The 24,985-nt window shown below is 51.0% G+C and overlaps 1 protein-coding gene across 5 annotated transcripts; it reads right to left on the bottom strand.

The window, feature by feature from the left end:
* Nucleotides 1-657: 657 nt before the first annotated feature.
* TRAF1 (TNF receptor associated factor 1) lies at nt 658-22,405 on the bottom strand. Of its 5 annotated transcripts, none has more exons than XM_054727558.1 (8): nt 22,344-22,405; nt 19,083-19,837; nt 17,059-17,143; nt 8,207-8,272; nt 7,303-7,713; nt 5,770-5,947; nt 3,660-3,808; nt 658-1,529 (listed from the first exon to the last, which is right to left on the bottom strand). In XM_054727558.1, exons 2-8 carry the CDS (start codon nt 19,220-19,222, stop codon nt 1,311-1,313), a joined length of 1,248 nt encoding a protein of 415 aa, XP_054583533.1. In that variant the 5' UTR covers nt 19,223-19,837; nt 22,344-22,405; the 3' UTR covers nt 658-1,310. The 5 variants fall into 5 exon arrangements, with proteins under 5 accessions (XP_054583533.1, XP_054583536.1, XP_054583537.1 ...); XM_054727561.1 differs by having other exon boundaries at nt 19,546-19,837; XM_054727562.1 differs by lacking the exon at nt 19,083-19,837 and having other exon boundaries at nt 22,344-22,391.
* Nucleotides 22,406-24,985: the final 2,580 nt, after the last annotated feature.

Raw genomic sequence — 24,985 nt, 5'->3', positions numbered from 1 at the left:
TGTACCTCCCTGTGCTGGGAGCCTCTGGCAGTTTTCTCCAAGCTTTCCAGCACCTTCCCTAACGCTGCCTGGGCCCTCTCCCGGGGATCACTTAAGGGAGCAAATTCATGCTGAGTGGTCACGCCCTCACGGATGGATGCACCCACGCTCCAGGAAGTTTGTGTCTGGGGCATTCAGGAGGTGCACTCGGAGGGCTGAATGTCATGTCTGGGGGCAGTCCTCTGAGGGTGGGACACCCGTGTGACAGTCAGGAATGGAACCCTCTAATACCTGTACAGGGAAGGCGATGCATCATAAATCCTTGCTGTGGAAAGTGGGTGATGCTGATTTTATGGTCAGCCTGAGGGCAGAAAATTCATTCGGAGGGGGGCCCCCTTGTATAGGGCAGAGATTCCCAAAGCGTGGTCCCCACCGAGAGCATCAGTACCAACTGGGAATGTGGGGTGGGTGCAAATTCTGGGCCCCACCCCAGAACTACTGAGTCAAAAAACTGGGGGTGGAGTGGGAGTGGCACCTTGTGTTTTAGCAGGCTTTCAGGGTGATACGGACGCTGGCCCTCTGCAGACCCCTGGAGTAGTTTCGAGCCTCAGCCACCTCACCTGCAAACAAGGACAATGCTGTGGCTTCAGTAAGGAAAAACCTCACACATGGTTGGTGCTCAGGCATCATCAAATCAACTTTTATGGGTCAGCTATGGCCTGATACTGTTCTGTGGGCCCCAGAGAATCAGTCATGGACCCTATGACAAGGGCAAGAGATAAGACAAAGCTAAGGGAAATCTGGTTAGCAAGGTTGCGTGTTCACCCCCAGTGATGGGGAACTCAGTGCATGCTTGACAGACTGAATTCACCCTGGCAACCTGTCCCATCCACCCCTCGTTTCCGACCCCAGGTAGGAAGACAGCAAGCATGTTTCCAGTTCCCCATGGTGGCCCTGCAGGGACCTTCCCAGGCTCGGGTCCTTTATCTACAGATGGCCATCCATGACCTAGGCCTGACCCCCATGCCCGCCCCATCCTGGTCAGAGTCCACCTCAATATTCAGGGCTGGAGTGGCGGCCAGGCCTCCAGTGTTGTATGGTCAGGGCAGAGGGAACAATTCTGCCACCACCACCACCTTCTGAGCTCTGCCTTTGTGGGCCCATGCCAAGGTCCTGCCACCCGAAGCTGATGGCCGCCATCGTCAATCTGTCAGCCCCGCTCAGACCACGCCAGCCCCAGCCTATCACTGTGCCTTGGGATCGTGGCACCTCCACGAGTCTGGGTTGGTGCTCCCTCAGGGCGCAGGTGCGGCTTCTTGTCCCCTGCTGCCCTAAGCACTTGTCTCCACGATGCACTTGAGGAACATGGTGTCGTCCTTCACGTAGGCGTGCTTGGGCGACTGCAGCCTGCTGAGAGGGAAGAAGAGCGGGCAGCCGCTGGCCACGTTGGTTTCACTCTGGGGCCGCTGGAAGGACACTGAGCTCAGGTCGGGCCGGAAGGCGTCAATGGCGTGCTCACGGTTGTTCTGGTCCAGGAGCATGAAGGTGACCTGTGGGCCAGGGCAGGTGGGAGGTCAGGTCCTGGGGAGTGCACCCAGGGGCTCCGAGCCGGTCTGTGTCTGCCACCTGTGTAGCCCCTCAGACCCTGAACTCAGGCTGGTTAGGGGCCCCCAGGAATGGAAGCACCTGGTAATCTGAGCAGCCCTTGGGGGTTGTCCTATAATTAGGGATCTGATGGTCTATCCAACTGGAAGAGGTAGTTCAGATGCCATAGTCAGTTTGGTTGGCTGTGGGGCTATATGTGGGACTGAGCACTGGTAAGGAGGCAGGACTCAACCTGTAATGTCCCTTCCCGCTCAGAGATGTTTGATGGTCAACTATGCTGGAAGCTCCTGGGCAAGGCAGGGGTGGGGAGAACAGACAGGCCATCTACCCAGGGGCTGTCAGTCAATGCCCGGAAACGTGAACTGGGCTTCTGTCTGCAAGGAGCAGATCTGTGCACTCCAAGAGGCTGATGATCTCAGCGACACAAATCCTCTTCCCTGGCACATGGCACTGGAATGCCCATCAATACATAGAATGCCTTCCCATCATCCACCTCAGCGGTTCTCAAACTCAGCTGCACCGAGAATCCCCTGGGAAGGTTTTTAACATCCTGATGCTCAGGCCTCGCCATTTGTCGTAGTGAGACCCCGTCGTTGGTATTTTTTAAATCTCCTGGCAGGTGTGGGAGCCACTGACCTGCTGACTCATATTCAGACCAGCATGGCACTCCTGCCCTTTTATACATTTTCAATAGACTTTATTTTTTTAGAGAAGCTTTAATTGCACAGCAAAACTGAATGGAAAATACAGAGATTTCCCATCTACCTCCTGCCCCCACCCAACCTCCCACACCATCAATACCCATATTATAGTGGGACATGTGTTACAATCAATGCACCTACATTGACACATTATTATCACCCAAAGTCCATAGTTTACCTCAGGGTTCAATCTTGGTATTATACCTCCTATGAGTTTGGACAAATGTATAACACCATTTTCTCATCATTACAGTACCATACAGAGTAGTTTCACTGCCCTAAAATCCTCTGTGCTCTGCCTGTTCATCCCTCCACCCCCCTCATCCTCTGACAACCACTCATCTTTTTACTGTCCCCATAGTTTTGTCTCTTCCACGATGTCATACAGGTAAAAGCGTGCAGTATGTAGCCTTTTCAGATTGGCTTATTTCACTTAGCAGTATGCATTTAAGGTTCCTCCATGGCTTTTCTTGGCCTGATAGCTCATTTCTTTCTGGTGCTGAATAATATTCCATTGTCTGAATGTACCATGGTTTGTTTATCCAGTCACCTACTGAAGGACATCTTGGTGACTTCCAAGTTTGGCAGTTATGGATAAAGTGGCTATAAACATCCATGTATAGGTTTTTATGTGAGCATAAGTCAGCGGTCCTCAAACTTTTTAAACCGGGGTCCAGTTCACTGTCCCTCAGACCGTTGGAGGGCCGGACTATAGTTTAAAAAAAAACTATGAACTAATTCCTATGCACACTGCACATATCTTATTTTGAAGTAAAAAAACAAAACGGCAAAAACACCCGCATGTGGCCCGCAGGCCGTAGTTTGAGGACGCCTGGCATAAGTTTTCAGCTTCTTTAGGTTAATACCAAGGAGCGTGATTGCCAGATCGTATAGTAAGATTATGTTTGGTTTTGTAAGAAACTGTCCGGCTGTCTTCTAAAGCAGCGGTACCATTCTGCATTGCCACCGGCAATGAATGAGAGTTCCTGTCCTCCACATCCTCGCCAGCGCTTGGTGTTGCCAGTGTTTTGGATTTTGGCTATTCTGACAGGTGTGCAGTGGCATCTGCCTCCCTCCCCTTTTCTGAAAATGCTGCCAGTTCAGGCTGGCCCACAGCACCTCCTCCAGGAAGTTTCCTTATTCACCCCACCAGGTGAATTTCATTTCTACATGCCTCCCAGGATGTTGGTCCAGGCGTTTTTGCCCCTGGCTACTGAACTCAGGCTTTTGTTTTATGAAAGGAGAAGCTGATAACACAGAGAGGGCACGGGACTTGCCCAGGTCACTGGCCAGGTCATGGCTAAACCAGGACCGGGACCGGGACTCAGGCTCCCCGGCTCCCGCACCCTCCCCAGTGTTCCCCTTAGTCCGTACCTTGTTCCGGAAAGGCCACGGCAGCAGAGCATCGTACTCCCCTTTCATGATCACGATGAAGAGCGACAGGTGGGTCCTCTTTCCCGTCCCATCGCCATTCAAGTAGAGCCTCAGGCACAACTTGTAGCCGTACTTGGCCGTGTAGAAAGCTGCAATGTGGAAGCCAGAGTCAGCACAGAGGCAACTGGAGAATGCTAGCTTGGCCAATGAGGAAACTGGGACCAGCGGTTAGGCATGCCCATGGTCGGGTTCAAAACTAAGAAACCTGGGGTTGGAGCCCAGCATCTTCTCGGTTACATACAGTCCAAGAGGACCCAGATCTTGGCACTCATCTAGCCTAGTGGCAGTCAACAGATTGCTAGGCCCCGCCCCGGAGTTTTGGACTCAGTAGTGCTGGGTGAGGACTGAGAACCTGCATGTCCAACAGGGGACAGGGATGCTGTTGCCCAGGACCACACTTTGGGTTTAACCGACCTGCATTTTGCAGTCGGAAAACCGAACCCAGCGAGGGGAGGTGTCTGGCCTCGCAGTGTGCTGGGGGCAGAGCCAGGATTAGGGGCCAGGCCTCCTGTATCCCAACACAGACTTCTTTCTGCTTCCCTAGGCCCGGTGAGGAAGAGTGGGCTCTCACAGTTCTGCCAGGCACCCTTGGTGACTCAGCACAGGGGCCTCTGGAGTCTCTCTGCAGCTGAAAGGACCATCCAGTATGGCTTCTCGTGGCTGTCACCACAAGGGCCCCTCTGGGAGGGGTTGATTGGGGACAGGGTGTGTGTGTGTGGGGGGGCAAGCAGGAAGGGGCGGAGGAGGGACAGACTGACAGTCTGACTCATCCTGCCCCTTACGTTTTGGTAAAACAGGAAGCCAGAGACACTGCTTGCTTTGTCGCTCTTTGGAAAGGAGAGGAGAAAAAGCCGAGTGTTGGAGGTGAGGCCACCCTGTGAAGGGGGCTGCCACTGCTCCTGAGGAAACGGGCCTGACTTTGGGACCCTGCCCTGCTCTGGGTATGGAGCAGCCTCCAATACCTCTCTCCATCCCAGCCCTGTAGGTCTTGGTGCATCAGAGGAGCAGATGGACAGGAAAGGTATGAAGCTGGGGCGAAGGTGAGGTCGTTCAAGTTGTCACCTGCAGAAATCTTCCTTAATGACCCCTCCCCCCGCCCTGCCCCCTCCCCCCCCTCCCCGTCTATGTAGACACGTGTGAATGAGGAGAGGGGAAGAGCACATAGGCCTGAGCATTCTATGCAAAAATATACACATTGTGTTAAAACAGAAATCAACTGATTAAGGCAGTGGTTCTCAACCTTTCTAATGCCGCGACCCTTTAATACAGTTCCTCATGTCGTGGTGACCCCCAACCATAAAATTATTTTCGTTGCTACTTCATAACTGTAATTTTGCTACTGTTATGAATCGTAATGTAAATATCTGTGTTTTCTGATGGTCTTAGGCGACCCTGCTAGTGGATCTCAACCTGTGGGTGCGACAGTAGCAAAATTACAGTTATGAAGTAGCAATGAAAATAATTTTATGGTTGGGGGTCACCACCACATGAGGAACTGTATTAAAGGGTTGCAGCATCAGAAAGGTTGAGAACCACTGGATTAAGGGAAACATCTGCCAGGTAACTACTTTAGGCAGGATACTGTGCCAAGCTCCGGGGCCCCAGAAATGAATAAGAACTGCCCTGGTTTACACAGTACTTCCTAATACGCTACCCGCAATCATACACTTAGTCCTCCACTTGTCTTATTTCAGACCCTGGCTCTCGGAGGGCAGGGGTCCCACGGTATTCGCCTGGGAAAACTGTCCTCTCATTTGCACAAGCTTTGGTTCACGGCACACTGTCTTTCACAACTGACATCCACTCGAAGTCAATAACAATTTTATTCCTGTCTGCAGAGTGTGACTGACACTTGGGGAGGTGGAAGGTGTCGCAGTTCAAATAGCCCCGGTTTTACGTGGCCGAGCCAGGCACCTACCTCCTCCTCTGTGGTCCCAGCATGGTAGGTGGCCTGAAGGGACCCGGCCTAACTGGACAGAGTCACAGAATTGGCTGCTCCCCATGCTGCTTTCTGAGCCCAGTGGGTCTCCGTGCCCCCGGGGAGTGTTACCTGGAGAGAAGAGGCTGACGGTCCTGCCGCAGGCCGACTCGTGGCACCGCCGGGTGACGTTGGTGATCTTCCACAGGAAGGTGCCATCGAAGGAGGCCTCCTCCATGAGGCGCAGGCTCTGCTCCAGCTTGGCCAGGGCCTGGTCTTTCTGGGCGAGTGTCTGATGCAAATCCACCACCTGTGGGGAAGCATCACTTAGCCCTCCGCTCATGACCTCACACCGCCCTTCCTCTGGGAAGTAGCCAACCACCGCCCTAGCTCAGCTGGTCTCTCTCTCCCTCATCTATGTTCTTATGGAGTCCTTACAGCAGTTTTATGAGATTTATTTTTCTATCTTTCCTACCAGACAGATGTCTTTCTTCCCTACCAAAGGCTGGGCCCACACTCACTTTTCTCTCTGTGCCTGCCTTACGTCTAAGAGGAGAGCCAGCAAGTCTGCTGGGGAACTGAAGACGCAGTCGCTGCCCTCAGGGAGCCCGCCTTCTAACCGGGGCAAGAGTTACATAAATAAAGGCTTTGCTTGATCACTCAAATCCAGTGCTTGGCTCTTCCGGTTGGTTCCCTATTCACATTTGAAAGAACACAAATTTATTCCTGGGTGTGCTCACGCAGGGAAGTCAGGAGTGGAAGTGAGTGTTCTTAAATTGAATTCCTAATTTTATGGATGAGAATGTAGACGTTTCCTAAGAGGGAAAGTGACTTGCTCAGACCTACATAGCAAGTTCATGGTGGAGCTGGAACTAAAATCCAGGCCTATAGAAACACGAGACTGTGATGTCAAGTTGCAAAAAGAAACACAAACAACAATGACAAAAAGAACAAAAACAAAACCCCACACAAACTTGTTATATTAAGAAAAGTATAAGCTCTGGAACAAAGGATGGGAAGACAGTCCTGCTAAACCAAGAACTGTCAGATAAGTGGATTTTATCTGGAGTTGGTCTGGGACCACCATTCTGACTGTGTGGAATCCTCCAGAGACTGAGCCACAGCATGGGAGAACAGCGTGAAACAACGTGCTGTGATGAAGGAGTGAAGGCCCTGGGGCGTTTAGCTTAAAGAAGGAAGTACTAACTCTATAATCAGGTAGGATATAATCACTGACTGCTCGTCTCTGAAGGGCTTCCATAGAGTCTAGAAGGCAGATTTGTTTTGTGGGTCCTGAGGGGCAGGGCCAGGAACAATGCAGGGAAGACACAAAGAAGCTGATTTCAATTTAGTTTAAGGAAGAACTTTCTAATAGTAAAAAATGTCCAGCAATGGGATGAAGAGCTTAGAAAGGGAGGATCCTACCATGAGAGAAATTCAAGCAAAGGACATGAACCATTGGATAATGGGATTGACCTCACTATAACTTCTAAGTGCTCCACCTAGAGGCCCTGGGACACAGGAGAGATACTTTTCGATCGGGGAGTGACTGCTGTGAGCAGGGAGAAGGAAGTCAGGAGGAAAGCTGATCCACTGCTCTGGACACAAGATGGGGCAGGGGACCCCTGAGCCAGCCTTGAAGGCAACCTTGTTTCCCACGCTCACCCTCTGTTCCAAGCTCAGGATGAGCTCGCGGTCCAGCTGGCTCTGGTGGATGGAGGCAGCCAGGGCCAGGTGGGAGGCCTCCACCTCCTTGTTGAGGACGGCGACAATATTCTCAAACACGCGCAGCTTCCCCTCCAGGTCGGCCAGGAGCTTCTCCTTCATGAAGTGCTGCAGGGCCAACTCCTCCTGGCTCTCAGAGCAGGGTGCCCGGTAGCAGTCCACCTCCAGGTCCCCAGCCACCTCCACGGCTGCCTGCAGCTGCAGGTCTGACAGATTCCGCTCCAGGGCCATGGGGCCCGACCCCAGGCCTGAGCCCAGCTGGGCCTTCCACTGTTTCATGAACTCCAACAGCAGGTTTAGGTGGGTGGCCTGAGAGGTGACCTCATGCTCCTGCATGAATTTTGCGCTTCCCTGCCAAGAAAGTGGGACTGATTAGTGAAAACAGAGAAGGTTCCCAAAGGAAGTCAGATCCATTCACCCAGCAAAGGGGAAGCTGCTTTGTGCACAGTGACAGGGATTTGGAGGACCGTGACATCAGACATGCTCACAGTGAGCCATGCCCCCAGGCCTGCAGCACAATTCTGCCCTGTCTTTGAGAGCCGTGATGATTCAGGACCATGGAGAGAGGCATGGGGGGATGGGGATTGGTCATTTTAGTGATGCCTACAATGCTAATACATTAAGAACTCTCCTGAGTACAGAGATGATTGACTAGTGAGATTTGTTGCTTGAGAAGGTCATTAACGTAAGGGACATCCAGAGGAGTAGCTTGACGTGGGAAAATCCTGGAGGGGCTGAAGTGGGGAGACCCAGTGGCCTAGGACAGTGGTCGGCGAGCCGCAGTTTGCCGACCACTGGCCTAGGGCTACAGTAGACAGATGTCCTTTCTCTCTCAGATGCTTACCTTGAAGGAGCAGCCAACACCTGCAAAGGGGCACCCAACTCCATCTGCGGCCACCTCAGGGTGATCCTGGAAATAACAATGTCACTGATGTTATAGGAGTCCCCGTGGGACCACTGGGCTCTCTGCAAAGCACTAGGGTTCAACAGGGCACATGCTGGGCTGGGCCACAGGACTCTGCACATGCTGGTCCTGCTGCCTGGCTGACCCCTTTCATGAGCCTCATTCAAAACAGGCTCAGGGCCGCTGCTGAAGGAGCAGGGCTACTTCTGTCGGGACAGGATCCACACGGCACCATTCACTCTTTGGTTGCCCCCACTGGTCTAGGGGCTCTGTGAGGCTGTGTTCCTAGTGCCGAGGGCAGGGCCTGGCACCGAGGAGACACTCGGCTGCATGAGTGAGCACCTCCCTGCTCCTGAAGCCCATGGGGATGCTCCTCACAGTTGCCACCTGCATTCCTCCTTGGCAATCCACCTTGGCCGAGGAGTGTCTGCCCTGCACTGCCCTCCTTCGGGACAACACGCAGCCTAAGGGCAGGGACACCGAAGGGTCTCAGTACTTGACCATACTGCTAACCTACTTACAGGTCCAAGATGCTTACAAAATGCTTTTGTGGTGATAATTCTCCATAGGGCCCCTGACGATGCTGTGGGGAAGGCAGGGTAGGTATTTTGTTCCCATTTTACTGATGAAGAAACTGAGGCTCACAGAGGGCAAGGGATTTGCCCAAGGAGGAATGGCTAGGAAGTAGCATAGACACAGGCTCTTTCCATACCATATCACTACAGTTGAACCCTGAACTGTGTGGGTCCATTGATACACAGATTTCCCCCCCCCACCTCCACCAAAAAAAATACCAGTGCTGTTTTTGATCTGTGGTTGGGAATCCATGGATACAGAGTGCTGTTTGCCCCGATCTGCACCGTTTTATATAGGGGACTTGAACACCCGCGGATTTGGGTATCCGTGGGGGGGTGGGCGGTCCTGGAATCAATGTTCTGAAGATGCTGAGGGACAGCTGTAGCAGTTAAGTTTGGGGGCAGTCAAAAGTTATACACATATTTTCTGTTGTGTGTGGGGTTGGTGCCCTGAACCCCTGCATTGTTCAAGGATCAACTGTCTCTCTTATCAAGAGTAAGCCCATGGGGAACTGGGAGAAATGTTTTTTTTCCAAAACATATCTGGAAAGGCCTTGTATCCAGAATATGTGAAAAACTCTTTCAAATAGTAATAATAAGACAAAACAGCCTAATAAAAATGGGTAAAATACTGAACAGATGCTTTACAAAAGGAGATATATAAATGACAAGCCTATGAAAAGATGCTCAACATCACTAGTCAACACAGAAATGCAAATTAGAATGAAATACCGCCATGAAATACCATCATCTGCTCACTAGATGGCCAAGATGCAAAAAGAGTACCAACACTGAGCTTTGTGAGGATGTGGAGGAACTGGAACGTATGAACGTTGCTAGTGGGAATGCAAAATGGTACAGACACTTTGGGTAAAAAAAAAAATCTATGGAAGTATCTCATAAAATTAAATCATACAAAGCAACTTACTTATAAACCATGCTTATAGTTACCATACAAGCCACATTGCACTCCTAGGAATTTACCCAGAGAAACTGAAACATATGTTTATGTGTGTATGTGAATGCTCATAGCAGCTGTATTCCTAATGGCTCCAAAGTGGAAGCAATCCAAATATCCATCATCTGGTGAATGGACAGTGTTTTTTTTTTTTCTTTTTCTAGAACACTCCTCAGCAATCAGAGGGACTAAAACACTACATGCAATAATGAGGAGGACCTCAAAACATTATGCTAAATAAAGGAAGTCAAACACAAAAGACAACAACTATGATTCCATTCTTATAAGGTTCTAGAAAAGGCACAACTACACTGACAGAAAGTCTATCCATGGCTGCCTGCGGCTGCTGCTGGAGAGACTGATGAACCAGAGGCACGAGGAAGCTTTTCCTGGTGCAGAAAAGCAGCATTCACTATCCTGACTGTAGTCGTCACACAACCGAATATCAAACCGTACACTTCAACTGAGTGGATTGTATTGCATATAAGTAATATCTTGGTTTCCAAAGAGCTTTGTTGTTGTTTTTTTAAAAGTGTAATCTAATGGGGCAAAATGGAGATTTGAATTTAAAAAAGGGAGGAGGACAGAGGTCTTTGGGGTTGAGCAAATACAAAGCCACATTACTTACTATTCTTTAAAAGTAAAAGAAGCGAGCGTCATGGGCTTAATGAGTATGGTTGGCTTAGAACACAAAGCACAGCCCAGCAAAGGGCAACCCCCTTGGCCCCACTCCCACAGGGTTCAAGCACAAGATGTTCCTAACAAGGAATAGAAAACAGATGTTTTATTGGGGGCGTGGGCAGAGGGCAGCCTTGGCAGGGAGACCGTGCCGGGCGCTGGGAAGTGTACAGTGACGCAGCTCTCCCAGCAGGTAGCTTCCTGACCTGTGGGCACAACAGAGGGACTGATGCTTGGCGTGGACCTGATTACAGTGAGTGGACTCCAGGATCCTCTCAGGCCCTAAAATAACCTCCAAGTCCATGATTCAAATCCTCTGCCATTCTAAGCTGGGAGTGAGAGCCGTAGGAGGGGGACAAAAAGGTGGAAGAGATAAAACAGGGGAATTCAAGAAAGACCACCCAGGTGGAGGGGCATGTGTCCTTTAGTCGGCTGAGCTAAAAGAGGGGGTGTGTAGTGCAGGGGAAAGCCCGGCCCAGGTGGATGCAGGGGGCGTCCTTGTTGTGATGTGTGGGTGGGTGTGGGCTGTGACCAGCCTCCGATGGCTGTCAGAGGATGGGCAGGGGTGACCTGAGAGGGTTTCAGAGGCCTCAGTGGCCAGCCAGTCTGCCTGCAGTTCCATCATCAGTCAGTCACTCATTCCGTAGAGTGCTACTGGGGCTGAAGAGGTGGGCTCTGGAGCCAACCAGTCGGGGTGCAAAGCCCATTTCGGTCACTAGCAGTGTGGCCTTGGGAGAGTATTCACCTCTCCACATCTCACTTTCCTCTTCTGCAAAATGGGGATAATAATAGTACCCGCCCCCACAGAGTTATTGTGAGGGTTACATGAGATGGCAAATTGAATTCTGGTCTTACATATTGCTGCTATAATAAAATGCCACAAACTTCATAGATTAAAAAACACACAAATTTATTATCTCACAGTTCTGTAGGCCAGAAGTCCTAAATATCAAGGTGTCAGCAGGATTGTGTTCCTTCTGGGAGCTCTGGGGGAGAATCTGTTTCCTTATTTTTTTTCAGGCGTTTAGAGGCCACCTGCATCCCTCGGCACCTGGCCCCTTCCTCCCCCTTCAAAGCCAGCAGTATACAGCATCTTCCAATCTCTCTCTGACTCCCTCTAGCTTCCCTCTTAGGAGGACGCTTGTGGTCACACTGGAACCACCTAGATAATCCAGGATAAGCTCCTCATCTCAGGTTCCTTAATTTAATCACATCTGTTCTGGGCTAAGTTATCCCCTCCCCACCCAATGCTTATGTCGAAGGCCTAACCCCCCAGAACATGACTATATTTGGAGACAGGGCCTTTAAAGAGGTCACTGAGTTAAAATGAGGTCATTAGGGTGGGCCCCAAGCGATATGACAGGTGTCCCTGTAAGAAAAGATTTGGACACAGACGTCCAGAGGGAAGACAATGTGAAGACAGGGAAAAGGGATGGCATCGGCATCTCCAGGCCGAGGAGAGAGGCCTCAGAAGAAACAAACCCTGTCTTGAACATCTTGCCTCCAGATCTGTGAGGAAATAAGTTTCTGTTGTTCAGGGCCCCCAGTCTGTGGTACTTGGTTATAGCAGCCTCTGTAGACTAATATAGCCACATACGGCAACGGATTCATAGGGATTATTAACATGTGGGCATCTGGGGAACATCATTCTGTGTAGGGTAATACTCAATAAATGTTAGCTATTGTTATTATTAGTAGTAATATTCCTGTGGATTAAGCACTGCCCTTGGGACCTCTTTTTTCTCCTTCTAATGGCTGTCATACACATGCCTTTCATTTAATCCTCACATCTCTAACTTTTGATACCTAATTCTATAAAACACCATTTCCCCATTGCATTTCCTTGAGGAGGCGAGGAACATCCCTAAACTGTATTTACATTTATATAGAACCAAAGCATTTTTGCATGCTCTCATAGGATCCCTGTGGTCATCCTTTGAGGCAGGCAGGGTGAGATGACCTTCGCCTTAACACAGATGGGAAACGGTGACTGGCTTGCTCAAGGCCTCGCCGGGCTTGCACACTTTGAGTAGGTGGCTGACTTCAGGTCTTCTGTCCCATCGTTAGACCTTGCGAGGGCTTGCTGCTTTCTCAGCCTCTGTGTGAGCATCGCCCCGTCAGACCTCACGTACCATGAGGAGGAGGTTGGGGCTTGGTTCTGCTTCTCCAGTGTAAGTGGAGGAGCCAAAACCCAGGGACAGGCAGTGACGTGAAGGAGGAGGTGATGCAAGTTTGGGGCAAAGATGAGGTGGAGGTCAGGGGCCTGGAGTCCATGTCCAGGGTCCTTCCTCTACACCAGGAAGTCCTTGCCTTGTCCAAAGGGTGGCCTCGCCTGAAGGGCGGGGGGTTGAAGAAACAGAAAAGGGAATCAGGCTGGGGGTGCAGACAAAGACTGGGGCATCAGTCCTGGGCCAAGCCTGGGGTACGTCCAGTGCCACAAGCGGCCCCTGTTAGTGGCCGCGTGCTTCAAACTGCTAAAAATAAAACTCGCAGTGGAATTTCCTCTGAGGAGGAAACAGAAACAGAGAAAACAGAACCCCAGCCCTGAGGGAACACTCGTCCTTCTGTCTGCGTCCGGGAAGTCTGTGGGTCTGTGGTGTTCCCCGCCACCCTGCTCACTCGGGCCTTCTGCGAGGGGGTCAGAGGAGGGTTCAGTTGAGAGGCCCCCACTCAGGGACCCACGGGCCTCCAGGAATGTGAGCATTAGGAGGGTGCCTGCCGGGAGCATGAGAGCCGCCTCTGTGAAGCTACTGCACACAACAGAGGGCCTGCAGCGTGCCAGGCCTGGGCCGCACCGCTGGGCTGGCACAAAGGCTACCTGAGGTCTTGGATGACTACAGGGGCTGCTTTTGCTCAGGATTTGGCTGGTGTTGAGGGAGAGGCACTCTCCTGTGACAGGGCAGACCCAGTCAGTCTGCCTCTGCCCGTCAGGCCTGCCTGCCTTCCTCTGCACCTGGGCCAGCTTCCTCTCTGGCAACCTCTGCCCAGCTCGACTACCACCTCTTCTAGGAAGCCCTGCATGATTCTCCTCGTTGAAAGTAGCCTTGCCCATTGCTGTTTTTCCAGCACCTAAGGCTGACTGTGGGATTTAAACCTGCCGAACACATTTGGGAGGTGAGGGGTCTGCCAGGGAGGCAGCAGAGGGGAAGAGGCCACCAGCCTAGGAAGCAGGAGTTGGAGCCTGGCTTTGCCTCCCTCTTGCTCCATGACTTTAGCCCAGGCACACCTCCTCATGGAACCTCGATGTATCACCAATATCCACACAGGATATCACCGGATCGATGAGGTTACAGATGCAACCACCAAGCTCAGCAGTGTAAGGGTTCAGGGGTTCATTTCTACACATCACACTTTGAAGGACACACATGCATGAGACAAGGACAGACTCAAGGGGAGCGTGGTCAGCACCTCTCCACACATGCAGACTGCCTCAGAGGACAGGAGGCTGACGGACTTGCCTAGTGTGGCCTTAAGGGAGACAGACTTCAGGCCAGTACAAACAAAGAGGAAAATGGTACAACAGTCAGAGGGCCCCCCCCCCCCCACTTCCAGAGTGGAAGAGGTCATGTCTTGTAGTAATGAGCTCCCCATCACTGGGAAGACATAAAGCCACCTGGCAGGAATCCAGTACAGAACAGAAACTAGACTAGACAGCTTGACCCCCTCTCGTTTTCTGATTCTAGAATAAGTTAAGGCATTATTGTAAGCCACTGGCAACAGATGCCAGCTTGCTTTTGACCTTGAGTGGCCTCAGAGGGAGGAGAATGAGAGAAACCACTCCATTCACGGGTCACACGCAGAGCGAATTAAATGTTATTTTCCATCCACTGGCCGTCCCCTATTCACTGTCACTTCTACAGGAAGGTCATTCCAGGCAAGAACCAAGTCTCTAACTAGGTCAATAGTAATCCTTTAATATCTGCTTCTTATATTACCTAATGGGTCCAGGGCTGCAAGCACTCCCTAGAGAGATATTAATCTAATGAAGTCAGAGGATGAGGACAAAGTGATAAGCAGATGGCATGGAAAGTGTTTGCAAGAATGGGTGCCTCTGGGCTTAGCTTAGCTGGTCTCCGGCCCAACCCTTCCACCCACCTCCATTCCCCAGGTTTCCCCAGATGCACAGACAAACTTCACAATGACCACGCATGCAAAGTATTGACTTATAACCAGCTGCTTTCCTTTGGTCAAAAGTCCCCCAAAGTTCCCATCAGGGTCAGGAGCTGGAGGAGTCCCTAGTCTTTCCACTAGGTGGCTTGGGGGGGTGGGCGGTCAGACCACTGGCTAACACCCCTGCCCCCAGCCTTCCACTGGGGTTTCAGTGAAGATGGCTTCAGGAGGGGGAAGCTGGGGGTGGGAGGGAGAACCATGCTGCTCAGAGGCCTGCCTGCCCCCAAATGTGGGCAGTACCCCCTCCTACCCTGTTGCCTGTTACAGTGCCTGTAATTCCACCATTAGAGTCACTTCATTTGGTTTAAGGCAGCAAGTTTCAAACTGTGCTTTGCAGGGCCCCCTAGGAATCCCCAGTCCCTCGGGAGCTGGGCAGCTGGGCTGATTAAGAGGACAGGGTTCCAGACTACTCTTTAGTCACAGCACTTCCACTGTCATCTGATTTCATGTTAACAAAGATGGATAAATTACAGCCATTGAATGAAGAGATATGAATATATCTCTTCTCTATATTATCTAAGAGTTGTACAATGCCTGTGTGTTAATTTTGTTAAGAGGTCAGAATAAACCAAGTTAAAAACAATAGCCCTGGAGCATTCAAGCAGGCAGGAGCCTCAGGAAGCATCCAGCCCTGCCCTTCCTTGTGCAGGGGAGGATGGCAGCCACAGAGCTATGGCTCTGCTCACGCCTTTCATGGTTAGTGCACCAAGATGCCCAAACAGGGAGGCTCCGGAAGTTATTTCATGGATCCGTTTGTCCTATAAGCTCTTAGTGCACTGTGGACTGTAAAGTTCTGGGAAAATGCATTGGATCCTTACTAAGATGCCCTTGAGAACCTACAGGGAGGGGCTGCTGAGAAGGGGATGGGAGAGCCCTCAAAACCAGCTCTGGGCAGGGCAGGAAATTCTCCTAACCCTCTGAATGAGGGCTCAGAGAGGAGAAAGGAGGGAAGTATGGAGACGTGCATGCCTGCCTCAGGTTCCTACAGGTGGGAGGGAAGGTATCTGACATGACAGGTCCTGGAAAGGTCCTGCAGAGCAAACGTGGCCCCTTCATTTTACAGACGGAGAAATAGGCACAGGAGTCATCTTGGCCACAAACTGAATGATAATAGAACCATCCCTAAGCATCGCCGAACATCAGGCTCCTGGGCTGTGGTTCAAGGCAAGGATGGAGCCTTGGCTGAAAGGAGCCCGGTACCTGTCTCACATGAGGACAGTGAGGACAGCTGAGCAGCGAAGCCCTGGTCACCAGGGAGCTTTGCACTGAGACGCCCCAGTGGGTCTCAGGGCCTCATGTGTAAGATGAGGGGGTTAGATTTAGAGCAGCGGTTCTTACATTCTTACAGCTTTGGATTCATGAATCAATACAAGTTTTCTTTTAATTCGGAGATTAACATAAAGATTGCCATCTTTTTATTTTACCAAGTAAAGACTTTACCAAAAATTCTATCATTTACTATCACTATCATTTCATTTCTACAAAGACATTTATAGGAAGAGCATAATCTCAGAGTAAAGGTTGATTCTATAAGTGGAAAGAATTTAGTTTTATAAAAACCCCATTACAATTTCCATATTTTTATAATTTTGTCAAGAACTGGTGGGAATGGACCAGCTCTGGTCAGCATGTGGGAACCTCTAGGCTGGACAGATGACCAGTGAGGGTCCTTCCAACCCGGAAGGACTAGGGTTCTAAACTGGGGGGCCTGAGAATGTCTCTTTGGCCCCTCACACTCTCAAGGCCATCTCTATACTTAGGAGCATGGCTTGGCTGAGCCGCAGAGGGGAGCTGAGAATGGCCTCACCTTGTCTGAGGGCAATCAAGGGCAAGAAGAACTGTCTAGATCAAGAGTTGGCAAACTATTTTGTAAAAGACCAGAGAGTAAATATTTTGAACTTTGAAGCCTGTGTTGCACTAGTCACTTCTGCTGTCACAGGGTGAAAGCAGCCACACACAATTCATAAATGAGTGGGTATGGCTGTGTGCCAATAAAACTTTATTTATGGACACGGAAGTTTGAATTTCATATCATTTACATGTGTCACAAAATATCATTCTTCTTTTGATTTTTTTTTTTTTTGACTATTTAAAATATAAAAACCATTCTTAGCTCGTGGCTGTATAAACACAGGTGGCATGCTGGATGTGGCCTGCGGGCCGTAGTTTGCAGGTGCCTGGTCTAGACTGTTGTTCTCACCCCGAATCTGTCACAGATCAGCCCGGTGGCCTTGGGCAAGTTGCTTCACCAAGGCGTTGTCAGTCCCCTCGCTGCTTACAAACCAAATTCAGTTGAACTTAAGACTAAGAGGGAGGCGCCTGCCGGGACTGGGGAATGGCTGTCTACTTGGCCTCGACCTCAACAAACGAAGAAAATGGACAAATACCCTTTCCTGGCTGTGTCAACATACCTTCTCCTGAGACATAAGGCTCCCTGGGCTTACAGATTGGGAATCGTCTCCTCTGCACTTGGGACAGACCCGATCCTCGCCGTTCCTAGAGACATACGAACAAATCGGGCTGAGTGCAGCATTCACGACTCCCTGGCACCAACCTCTGTCCCGATAGCTCCAAAAGCCCGGCTGTGCCCAGCACGGTGCCTGATATCAGTGAGCATGAGGTCCACAATCCCAGACCCACCATTCCCAGACCTCACAGCAGTGGGCACCCAGTGTCTTTCCATAGTTAGCAGTGAGCTTCTTTGGCAGCCAAACCTGACCCACCCGAAGTGACTGGCGGCTATTCTAACCCTTAACCCACTTAGTGTGAACATTTATGTTTCATTGCAGAAGCATTACTAGGCAGCATCATAAGGTGCTGCCCCAACCCCACTGGAAGAACTACACAGTGATGCACTGACTTGCTTTTCTGAAATCTGAAAAAATTCTAAATTCCAAAATGCATCTGAGCCAGGGCTTCAGGTGGGATTGTGGATGTGTGGCTACATTTGCTTTTCTCAGCTTCTTCTGTTTGGTTTTGGTCTCTTTGTCTTAGGAATTACAGATGACCATGGCCCATTGGAACAAGAAGGGGCCTCAGAGAGCACCTAGCCTGAGGTTCCCTACCAGGAGTGGGTGGTCAGATGACCTATGGGCCTATGTGCTTTAACAAAGCTCCCAAGTAATTCTGATCCACAGTCAGAGCCATGGGTCAGGCCCTAAACTTGATACCTCAGAGGACATGTGGATTGGCCAAGAGGAGGCAGAGTCAGGAGCAAAGCTCTGCCTGGGTCCCTTCGACATCCAGTCAGCTCCTTCCCCACCTCTACCCGGTTTTGGAAGAATGGGGAGGGAAGCCAAGAGACCCAGTGCAAAAGCCCGAGATGAACCCACAGCAATCAGCTTAATGGTGAAACCAGCCAAGCTTTGACCACCTCACCCCCACAACCTGGCCTTTCCATGGCCACCTCTCCCCTTCCCCTGCATCAAAGCATTTGAATTTCTCAAACTGGACTGATTCAGTTTTCCCACCTTCTTAAGCAAGCTGTAAAACTCCAGACAAAGGTCAAGCTGAGGGTGTATGGCAGTTAAAGAGCACTTTTGCCAGGAAATTGAACCGGGGCAAGCTGACCTAATCTCTCCATTAGGCCTCACTGTCCTCATCTGGAAAATGGGACAATAATAGTATCCACCTTTCCAAAGCTCTTCTGAAGACCCAAGGAAAGATGCACACAGTAGGCTCAAACTACTGGGATGCTGATGATCATATGGATGTCACACCTCTCTGAGTTATTAATATTTTAAATATTTTATATATGTAAAACATGTATTTCTATAAGTATATATTCATATATAAATATATACATAGTTACATAGTCAACTATATATATTCATACAGGGGTGGGCAAAAGTAGGTTTACAATTTGCCCACCCCCTATATATAAATATATCATCTATACATACATACATACTTATATAAATATAGATATCTTTGCTCCCTTTAAAAGTGTTCTCGGCAAACAATACAAGCTGATGGGTGATATTGTGGAAGGAGATATATTTGCATAGCAGTTCATCATTTACTAAGAAAGTTTATAGTCATTATTACAAAAACTTTTTGGAATATTATTGATTGTGCCTCTTAACCCTGGGAGGTAGAAAGTAGCTTTACGGGAATTTTACAGACAAGGAAGCTGAGGTTTTGAGGCATGAAACACCCAGCCTCACAGTAAGTAAGGAGCCCAGCTGGGCCTGAGGCTCTCCCCGACCCTGGACAGCCTTCAGCTGTGGCAGCTGACATCTGTCTGTGGCTACTTCTTCCATCAAGATCAGAAGGGGCAGGGGCAGGGACTGCAAGGAGAGGGTGTGGAAACTGAGGCCCAGAGAGGTGAAGTCACCCGCTCAAAGCCACTGGTTTCCTCTCACCCTTGTCTCCCATCAGGGGTCCCTCCCTGGCACCTTCTTCCCACCCTCTCTTTGCTCCTCTGACCCCTCACCTCAAGTTCTCAGAGAGACAGGCAGTGCAGGAGAGGGCCCTGGGCTCTGATGGGTCCTGGCAGACGGTGGGAGGGCACCCAAAGGGAAACTCGTTCTCATCAGGGGCTGGGCGGGGGCTGTTGGCTGAGCCAGAGGCCATCCCGAGGTCCCAGGCTGGCCAGGGGCCCGACTAAGCTCCTCGGGGGAGGGGAACAGCCCGTGGATTCTGTGCCGAGAGAAGAAGTGAGTTCTGGCGTGGGCCACCCTCTCTGGCGAGCAGGAGTCTGATGACTTTATCTTCTCGCTGACTTGTGTGGTTCAACGTCACAGCTGAATCACAACAGGGATGGGGCAGGAATTACCCTCTGTGGTGAAAAAACCCCCCTGGATGCTGAGTGAAGGCTTTAGGAGTGCCCAGTCATTCTTCAGAGTGACAGAGAGCAAGATAACGAGTCAGATAGAAAAAACAACCATGTCACACACTTTCAGGAACCACAGTCAGAGTTCCCCCCGTCAAAGAACCTCGGGCTGCCGCTGGCTTCCTCCCCCGGCTTCCCCAGGGGACATGGGCAGAGAGCCACAGCTGGGGACTTGTCTGTGTTCCCTGCGACCTCCGAGAAGCCTGGAATTCCGGGTGGGGGTGCTCCCTGCCCCGGTGGAAATCCCTAGGTCCTGGCGGCAGGTCCAAAAATGCAAGTTCCAAGCGCTCCGTCTCTGCCCTCTCCAGTGTCTCAGGCAAAAGTCACTTCCTCACAGTGGGTCTCGGTTACCCCATCTGTAAAGAAAGGAGTTGCAACAAGTGGTCTTCAAGGTTCCTCTAAGGGCTAAGATTCCGGAACCTTAGGGCCAAGGCAGCCAGAGGCAGCAGGAGGCTTCTGATGGCCCTGCCTGTGGCACTCCTCACCAGTCTCGATGACAACACAGGGCCCTCCCCTCCTTTCAAGTCCAAGGCTTCAGAGCCATACACTGCTCAGGGCGCTCCTCAGGGCCCCACTCAGGAAGTCATAGGTGGCCACATACCCCGGTCAGGCACTACCACTTCCCGGCCCTGAGAGCAAAGCTCTAAATAAATACAAGGCCACAGGGAGTTGGTACTCAGCGGCCAAGTATGATGCAGACCCACTGTTGTGTGGGAACGGTGGCTCCTGGCGCATCTACTGTGGGCAGGGCAACATTTTTCTTCCTATTCCTCCAAGCAACCAGCTGGGAGTTCTGTGGCCACATATAGGCACGGAGAAGCAAGATGACTGGTCCGAAGTCACACAGCGCCTGGTGGTGGAGCAGGTCTGTGGGGCCATAAGCAATGTGTTCCTTCATCAATACAAGAGAGATGAAAGCAAGGCTGAGTGGGGGAGCCTAGAGTCCAGGATGGAGGCCAGAGCACCCAGCCTCTGTCTTCTCACCTAACAAATGGAAAAGAGGATTCCTTCACATCTTTCTATCCTGTTGGGCTGCTACTAGGGACTTTGCAAATTTTTATAATAGTTCCAAATCATGAGCTTTGAGGTCTAATAAATCTGAGCGTAGATCTTAAGTCTACTATTTACTAGCTGTGTGTCCTGGGACAAGGTCTTTAACCTCAGTTTTTGCATCTGTAAAACGGGGATAATATCAATACCAACTTCACCTGACTGTTGTGACTAAATGAGATCATAGGTGAAAGTATGGCATGATGCACAGCCCCACTGAGGTGCTCATAAGGTTTTGACATTGTCTTCCAATGATGGCCACAGCCCTCGCAGCTCCTCACGATCAGGGGAAGAGGATTAAAATGGTAAGTGATGCTCATATATAGTGTTTACACATCCATCAACTTTATTTGAGCCTCACAAGTGGGCAAGGCAGGTCAGATGTTGTCCTCTGACCCGAAATAAATTCAACTGCCCACTTTCCCTGGGGGCAAAACTGGGGTTACCAAACTGCTGGCAAAGGGGGCATGGCACACCAGGACCTCCACCCTCCCCTGGGCCAGCCCTGGCCTGGTCCTCTCAGCAAATGACCTTGAGGCCTACGTCAGACAAGACTACCAGAAAGACACTCCCTTAATCGCCTACCACAAACCCGCAAACTTCCCTGCCTGTCTCCTCCTTCCCTTGGTTTGACACAGACAGGCACCCAAGACTTCTCTCCCATCCAAGTTCTGGGTCCCTTTCTGCATAGTCCCTTTCCTCTCCCCTCTGTCTTCAATGCCTCCCTCTCTACTAGCTCCTTCCTATCAGCATCAAAATATGCTTCAGCTGCTCTAATAACAAGAGTGAAAAACAGTAAGTACTGCGTTTTACAGGCACCGTCTCATCTCATCTTCACACGACCCCTATGAGGCAGGTACTGTCATCATTCCTCCGTTTTACAGATGAAGGCACAAAGAGGTTAAGTGACTTGCCCAAGGTCTCGGAGAGAGTGAACGGGGACTTCTGAACCCAGAGCCTGTGCTCTAACCACACACAGTGCTTTAACATGCTCTTCGCCCTCATCCCAAATTCTCTCCTGCATCCACACTCTCCTCACTTTGACAGAACGTCTGGGAAAGGTTGCCCACACAGGTGCTCCGCTGTTTCTCTGGCATCTCCATGGAACCATCTCCTCGAGGTTCTCAATGTCAAAGTCGCCAAACGCCCTGGGCCTGCCCCAGTTTTCATACAACCAGCCCTCTGGCCAGCACCTGACATGGCTCGGCTCCTCCCTTAGAATTCTCTTCCTTTCCGAACCTCCATCGATTCATCTCTGAGGCTCTACCCAGAGATCCTCACATGCGAGGTCTCTCTGCGCCGCGTATCCCCATCTCCCCAGTCTTCCAACTTGTCTTTGGGGGGGGGGGCCCACCTGGACCAGACCCCACTTCCTCTTGGAGTCTCCATAGGCTGTCCCTAGGATGGGGCTAGACACCCGCCTTTGCGGGTCCATCGCGTCCCGCAACCCCAGTAGCCTGTGTCCCCCAGCTCCGTTCGCTCCCCCGACCCCCAGGCAGGTGACTGTCATCTCGCCACCGCCACCTCTCCAGTTGAGCTCGCAGCAGAGCAGCGCCCGCGACTATTCAAGGATGAGGGAACCCCAGGGGCGCCCCGGGAGCCCGCAGGAAGGGCTGGGCAGTGAGTCCCGGTGGCTCCAGAGCCGCGATTCCAGGTCCCGGCCGCGCGCGGGGAGGCCTGCCCTGGGGAGCCCCGCCCGAGCTAGCGGGACCTGGGCCTCCCGGGGCGGGGAGCGCGGGGCCTGGGGCGGGGGCCGGCCCCGCCCGCAGTCCCAGGGCGAGTGGGGGTGGGGCGGGGTGAAGTGCAACCAACCTCGGCGCCTTCGCCGCAGCCGCCGCCTCCCGCGGCCCGGCGCACGCTTCCGGTAGGGCCCCGCGGACGTGGCCGGGCGGCGGAAGCCGGGGTGGCCGGGGCGGGTCTCCGCAGCCTGAGCCGGCTCCCGGGGGCGGGGCCAGCGCTCCCCCTAACGGGAAACTGAGGCCCGGGATGGGGTCTACGGCCTCGCCCTGTTCTCCCACTGGGGACTGAGGCTTCCATGCCCCTCCTCCCTTCTCCGTGTTCCTGGCCCGAGTGAAGGACTCAGTAAAGTGTTCACAGAATAAACGAATCCGGACAGACCTGGGGCTTGACCCCCACGCCCTGCCTGCCCGCCCGAAACCCCGCCTGGGGATGGGAGTCTTGCCCTCTTGGGTTCCTGCAAAGAGCCTAGCACAGTGCCAGGCTCGTCCGGGCTTATTGGGCTGGTACAGTCAGCAAAGGATGGTACGAAGAGGTTGGGAGGCAGGATGCTTTTACTAAGCTGGGTGTCTTAAGGAACCATTTCTGTTTCTGTCTAAACACACACACAGTCACTCCTTCTCTATGAAGCTGTGTGTATCAATCAAAATAGTTATGGGACTTAGTATTGGGATGGAGTTCTGGTTTATAAGAGACAAACAACCTGTGTTTTTGAGAATTTGACAAAGGCTCCTTCTCCGTCAGACCTCTAAGGTCTGTCTGCAGGACTGTCAGCCGAGGGAGGAGTAAGGCTGCCTATTTTGTTGGTTTTGCTTTATTTTCGTTACTCACAGACACCCATTACATTCTCTTTAGGTATGAGGGTCCCGTTTTTTTGTCTTGACACTCAAATGGAGTTGCGAACCGTGTTTTAGTTTTTTGGTTGTGTGAATGGGTGTGTGTGTGTGTGTGTGTGTGTATGAGAGTGAGAGAGAGAGAGAGAGAGAGAGAGAGAGAGAGAGAGAGAGAGAGAGAGATATTAAACCTGGGAAGTATGTAAGCCTCCCATCCAGGGTAGAGCTTCTTCCAGCTTCTGACGGAGAAGCTGATGCTGCAGGACGGAGTCCCTCTGGTGAAAGGAGGGCTTCTGGGTCCTCCCTGGAGGGCAGACACCTGTGCTGGACAAGCAGAGGACCTCAGGGGCCTCCAACATAGGCAGTCTGTGGCCTTTCAATTCTAGGAGAAAAAAAAAGGATTCAGAGTTTTGAGTCTCTGATTTAAAAATTCATTGATTCTCAGCCCACTCCATGAAGGATTTGGGATCTCTGAAAGCCATTCTCTGGTCTCACTTCTCTCCCACCCACCCCTTCCTCTCTGCCCCAAGCCAGTGTAAGTGAACAGGCAACCTGACCTCACTCTTTTCATGTGCCACATCCTGTTTTCAGATTAATGAGCTCATTTGGTGGAAATTTACCAAGGGAAATAGTTTAATTTTGGAAAGTACCAAAAACTTATCTGTAGTCACTTGGCTTATTTTGGGGGGCTCTTGAAGTAGAGGGGGCATCACCAGGGGACCTCTGAGCGTTCAGGGAGCCGCGAGGCTGCAGAAATCGAAAGCCAAGTCTCAGAGGGCTGAACCTGACTCAGAAAGGAAATGAAACCCTTTGGAGACCACTCATCTCTACCCAGGGGAAAAATTATTTTTCCAAAAATAAATTTAAAAAGAAAATTAGTCCATCTGGCTAAGGCCTAACATCTGGTGGTCTGAGCGCGGGGCCATGAATGAGGAACAAGAAAGCAAAGCCAGGGAAGTGGGGCGTGCTGGAGCCTCAGCAGTCCTTTCACATTTATAACTACTCTGCCTTCAAAGAGGCACCAAAAGGCTTCCATTTGCCAGTTTTGCCCAGTCCTGTAGCCGTGAAGCTCTTGACATTGAATTTGCCTGCTTAGCCTTTTCAGCTTCTGGCTCCTGCAAGGAGCGAAGGACTGAATGGCCAGGAGGACTTGGATATTAAAATTTTGTGAGCCATTCTTGATTGAAGATGGTAGAGCACATGTGACTGGCTCCTAAGTGTCTGACCACCTCCTGGCTTGCTATATTTCCTAGAGTAGAGATTTTTAACCCTTGTTCAGGTGCAGAATAGAAAACTGGCGAAAACTGGTAAGGTCCTGACAATTTGGTACTGGGATGAAAGGAATTGTGTCTTCCTTCACTCCGCCCCCCTCTGAAATATGTAGTGATATATTGGAGGCTATGTTTATATATTGAAATGAGCACTGGACTAGGAGTCAGGAGATGCATGTTCTGTTTTTTCTCCCCTTGACACTAAACCAGTTGTTTGCAGGGGTGTGTGTGTGAGGGGGGTGGAGGGTATAAATAAATGAACGCTTAAGTAATAATTAAAAATATAGTTCATAGATTTTTTTAAAAGCAGAAAATGATCATAAAGATCATAGAGTATGTTAGGTTTTTCAAACTGTATTAGCTGTAGGACTGTGTCTTTGAATGCATTCTCTCTTGGAGCCCAAATATATAAACCAGCTGGAAGCTGAGAGCTTAGTGAAGCAGTGCACGTGGCCAGGAGTCTGCGCACTGGACTTCTCCCCATCCTGACCTCGGGGCTCTAGGGACACAGTTTGAAAATCACTAGACTTAAAAAAAAAGAAAACCATGAACCTAATGAGATTTGAAAACTGGGATTCTTTCCTGGGCTGGCTTGCCTCGGCTGTCTCAGCCT

The sequence above is a fragment of the Eptesicus fuscus genome, chromosome 15 (genome assembly GCF_027574615.1).
Source record: "Eptesicus fuscus isolate TK198812 chromosome 15, DD_ASM_mEF_20220401, whole genome shotgun sequence".
Classification (NCBI taxonomy): domain Eukaryota; kingdom Metazoa; phylum Chordata; class Mammalia; order Chiroptera; family Vespertilionidae; genus Eptesicus; species Eptesicus fuscus.
The sequence above is the reverse complement of the archived record's forward strand: the minus strand, read 5'-3'. Positions and strand labels throughout refer to the sequence as shown.

Excerpts from the sequence above, each read along its gene's own strand:
- TRAF1 (XM_054727558.1), bottom strand. The coding sequence starts at position 19,222 with ATGGCCTCTGGCTCAGCCAACAGCCCCCGCCCAGCCCCTGATGAGAAC. Across the intron at positions 17,144-19,082 it reads TGTCTCTCTGAGAACTTGAG|GAACGGCGAGGATCGGGTCT; the intron begins GTGAGGGGTCAG and ends GTATGTCTCTAG. Across the intron at positions 8,273-17,058 it reads GCCTTATGTCTCAGGAGAAG|GATCACCCTGAGGTGGCCGC; the intron begins GTATGTTGACAC and ends TGTTATTTCCAG.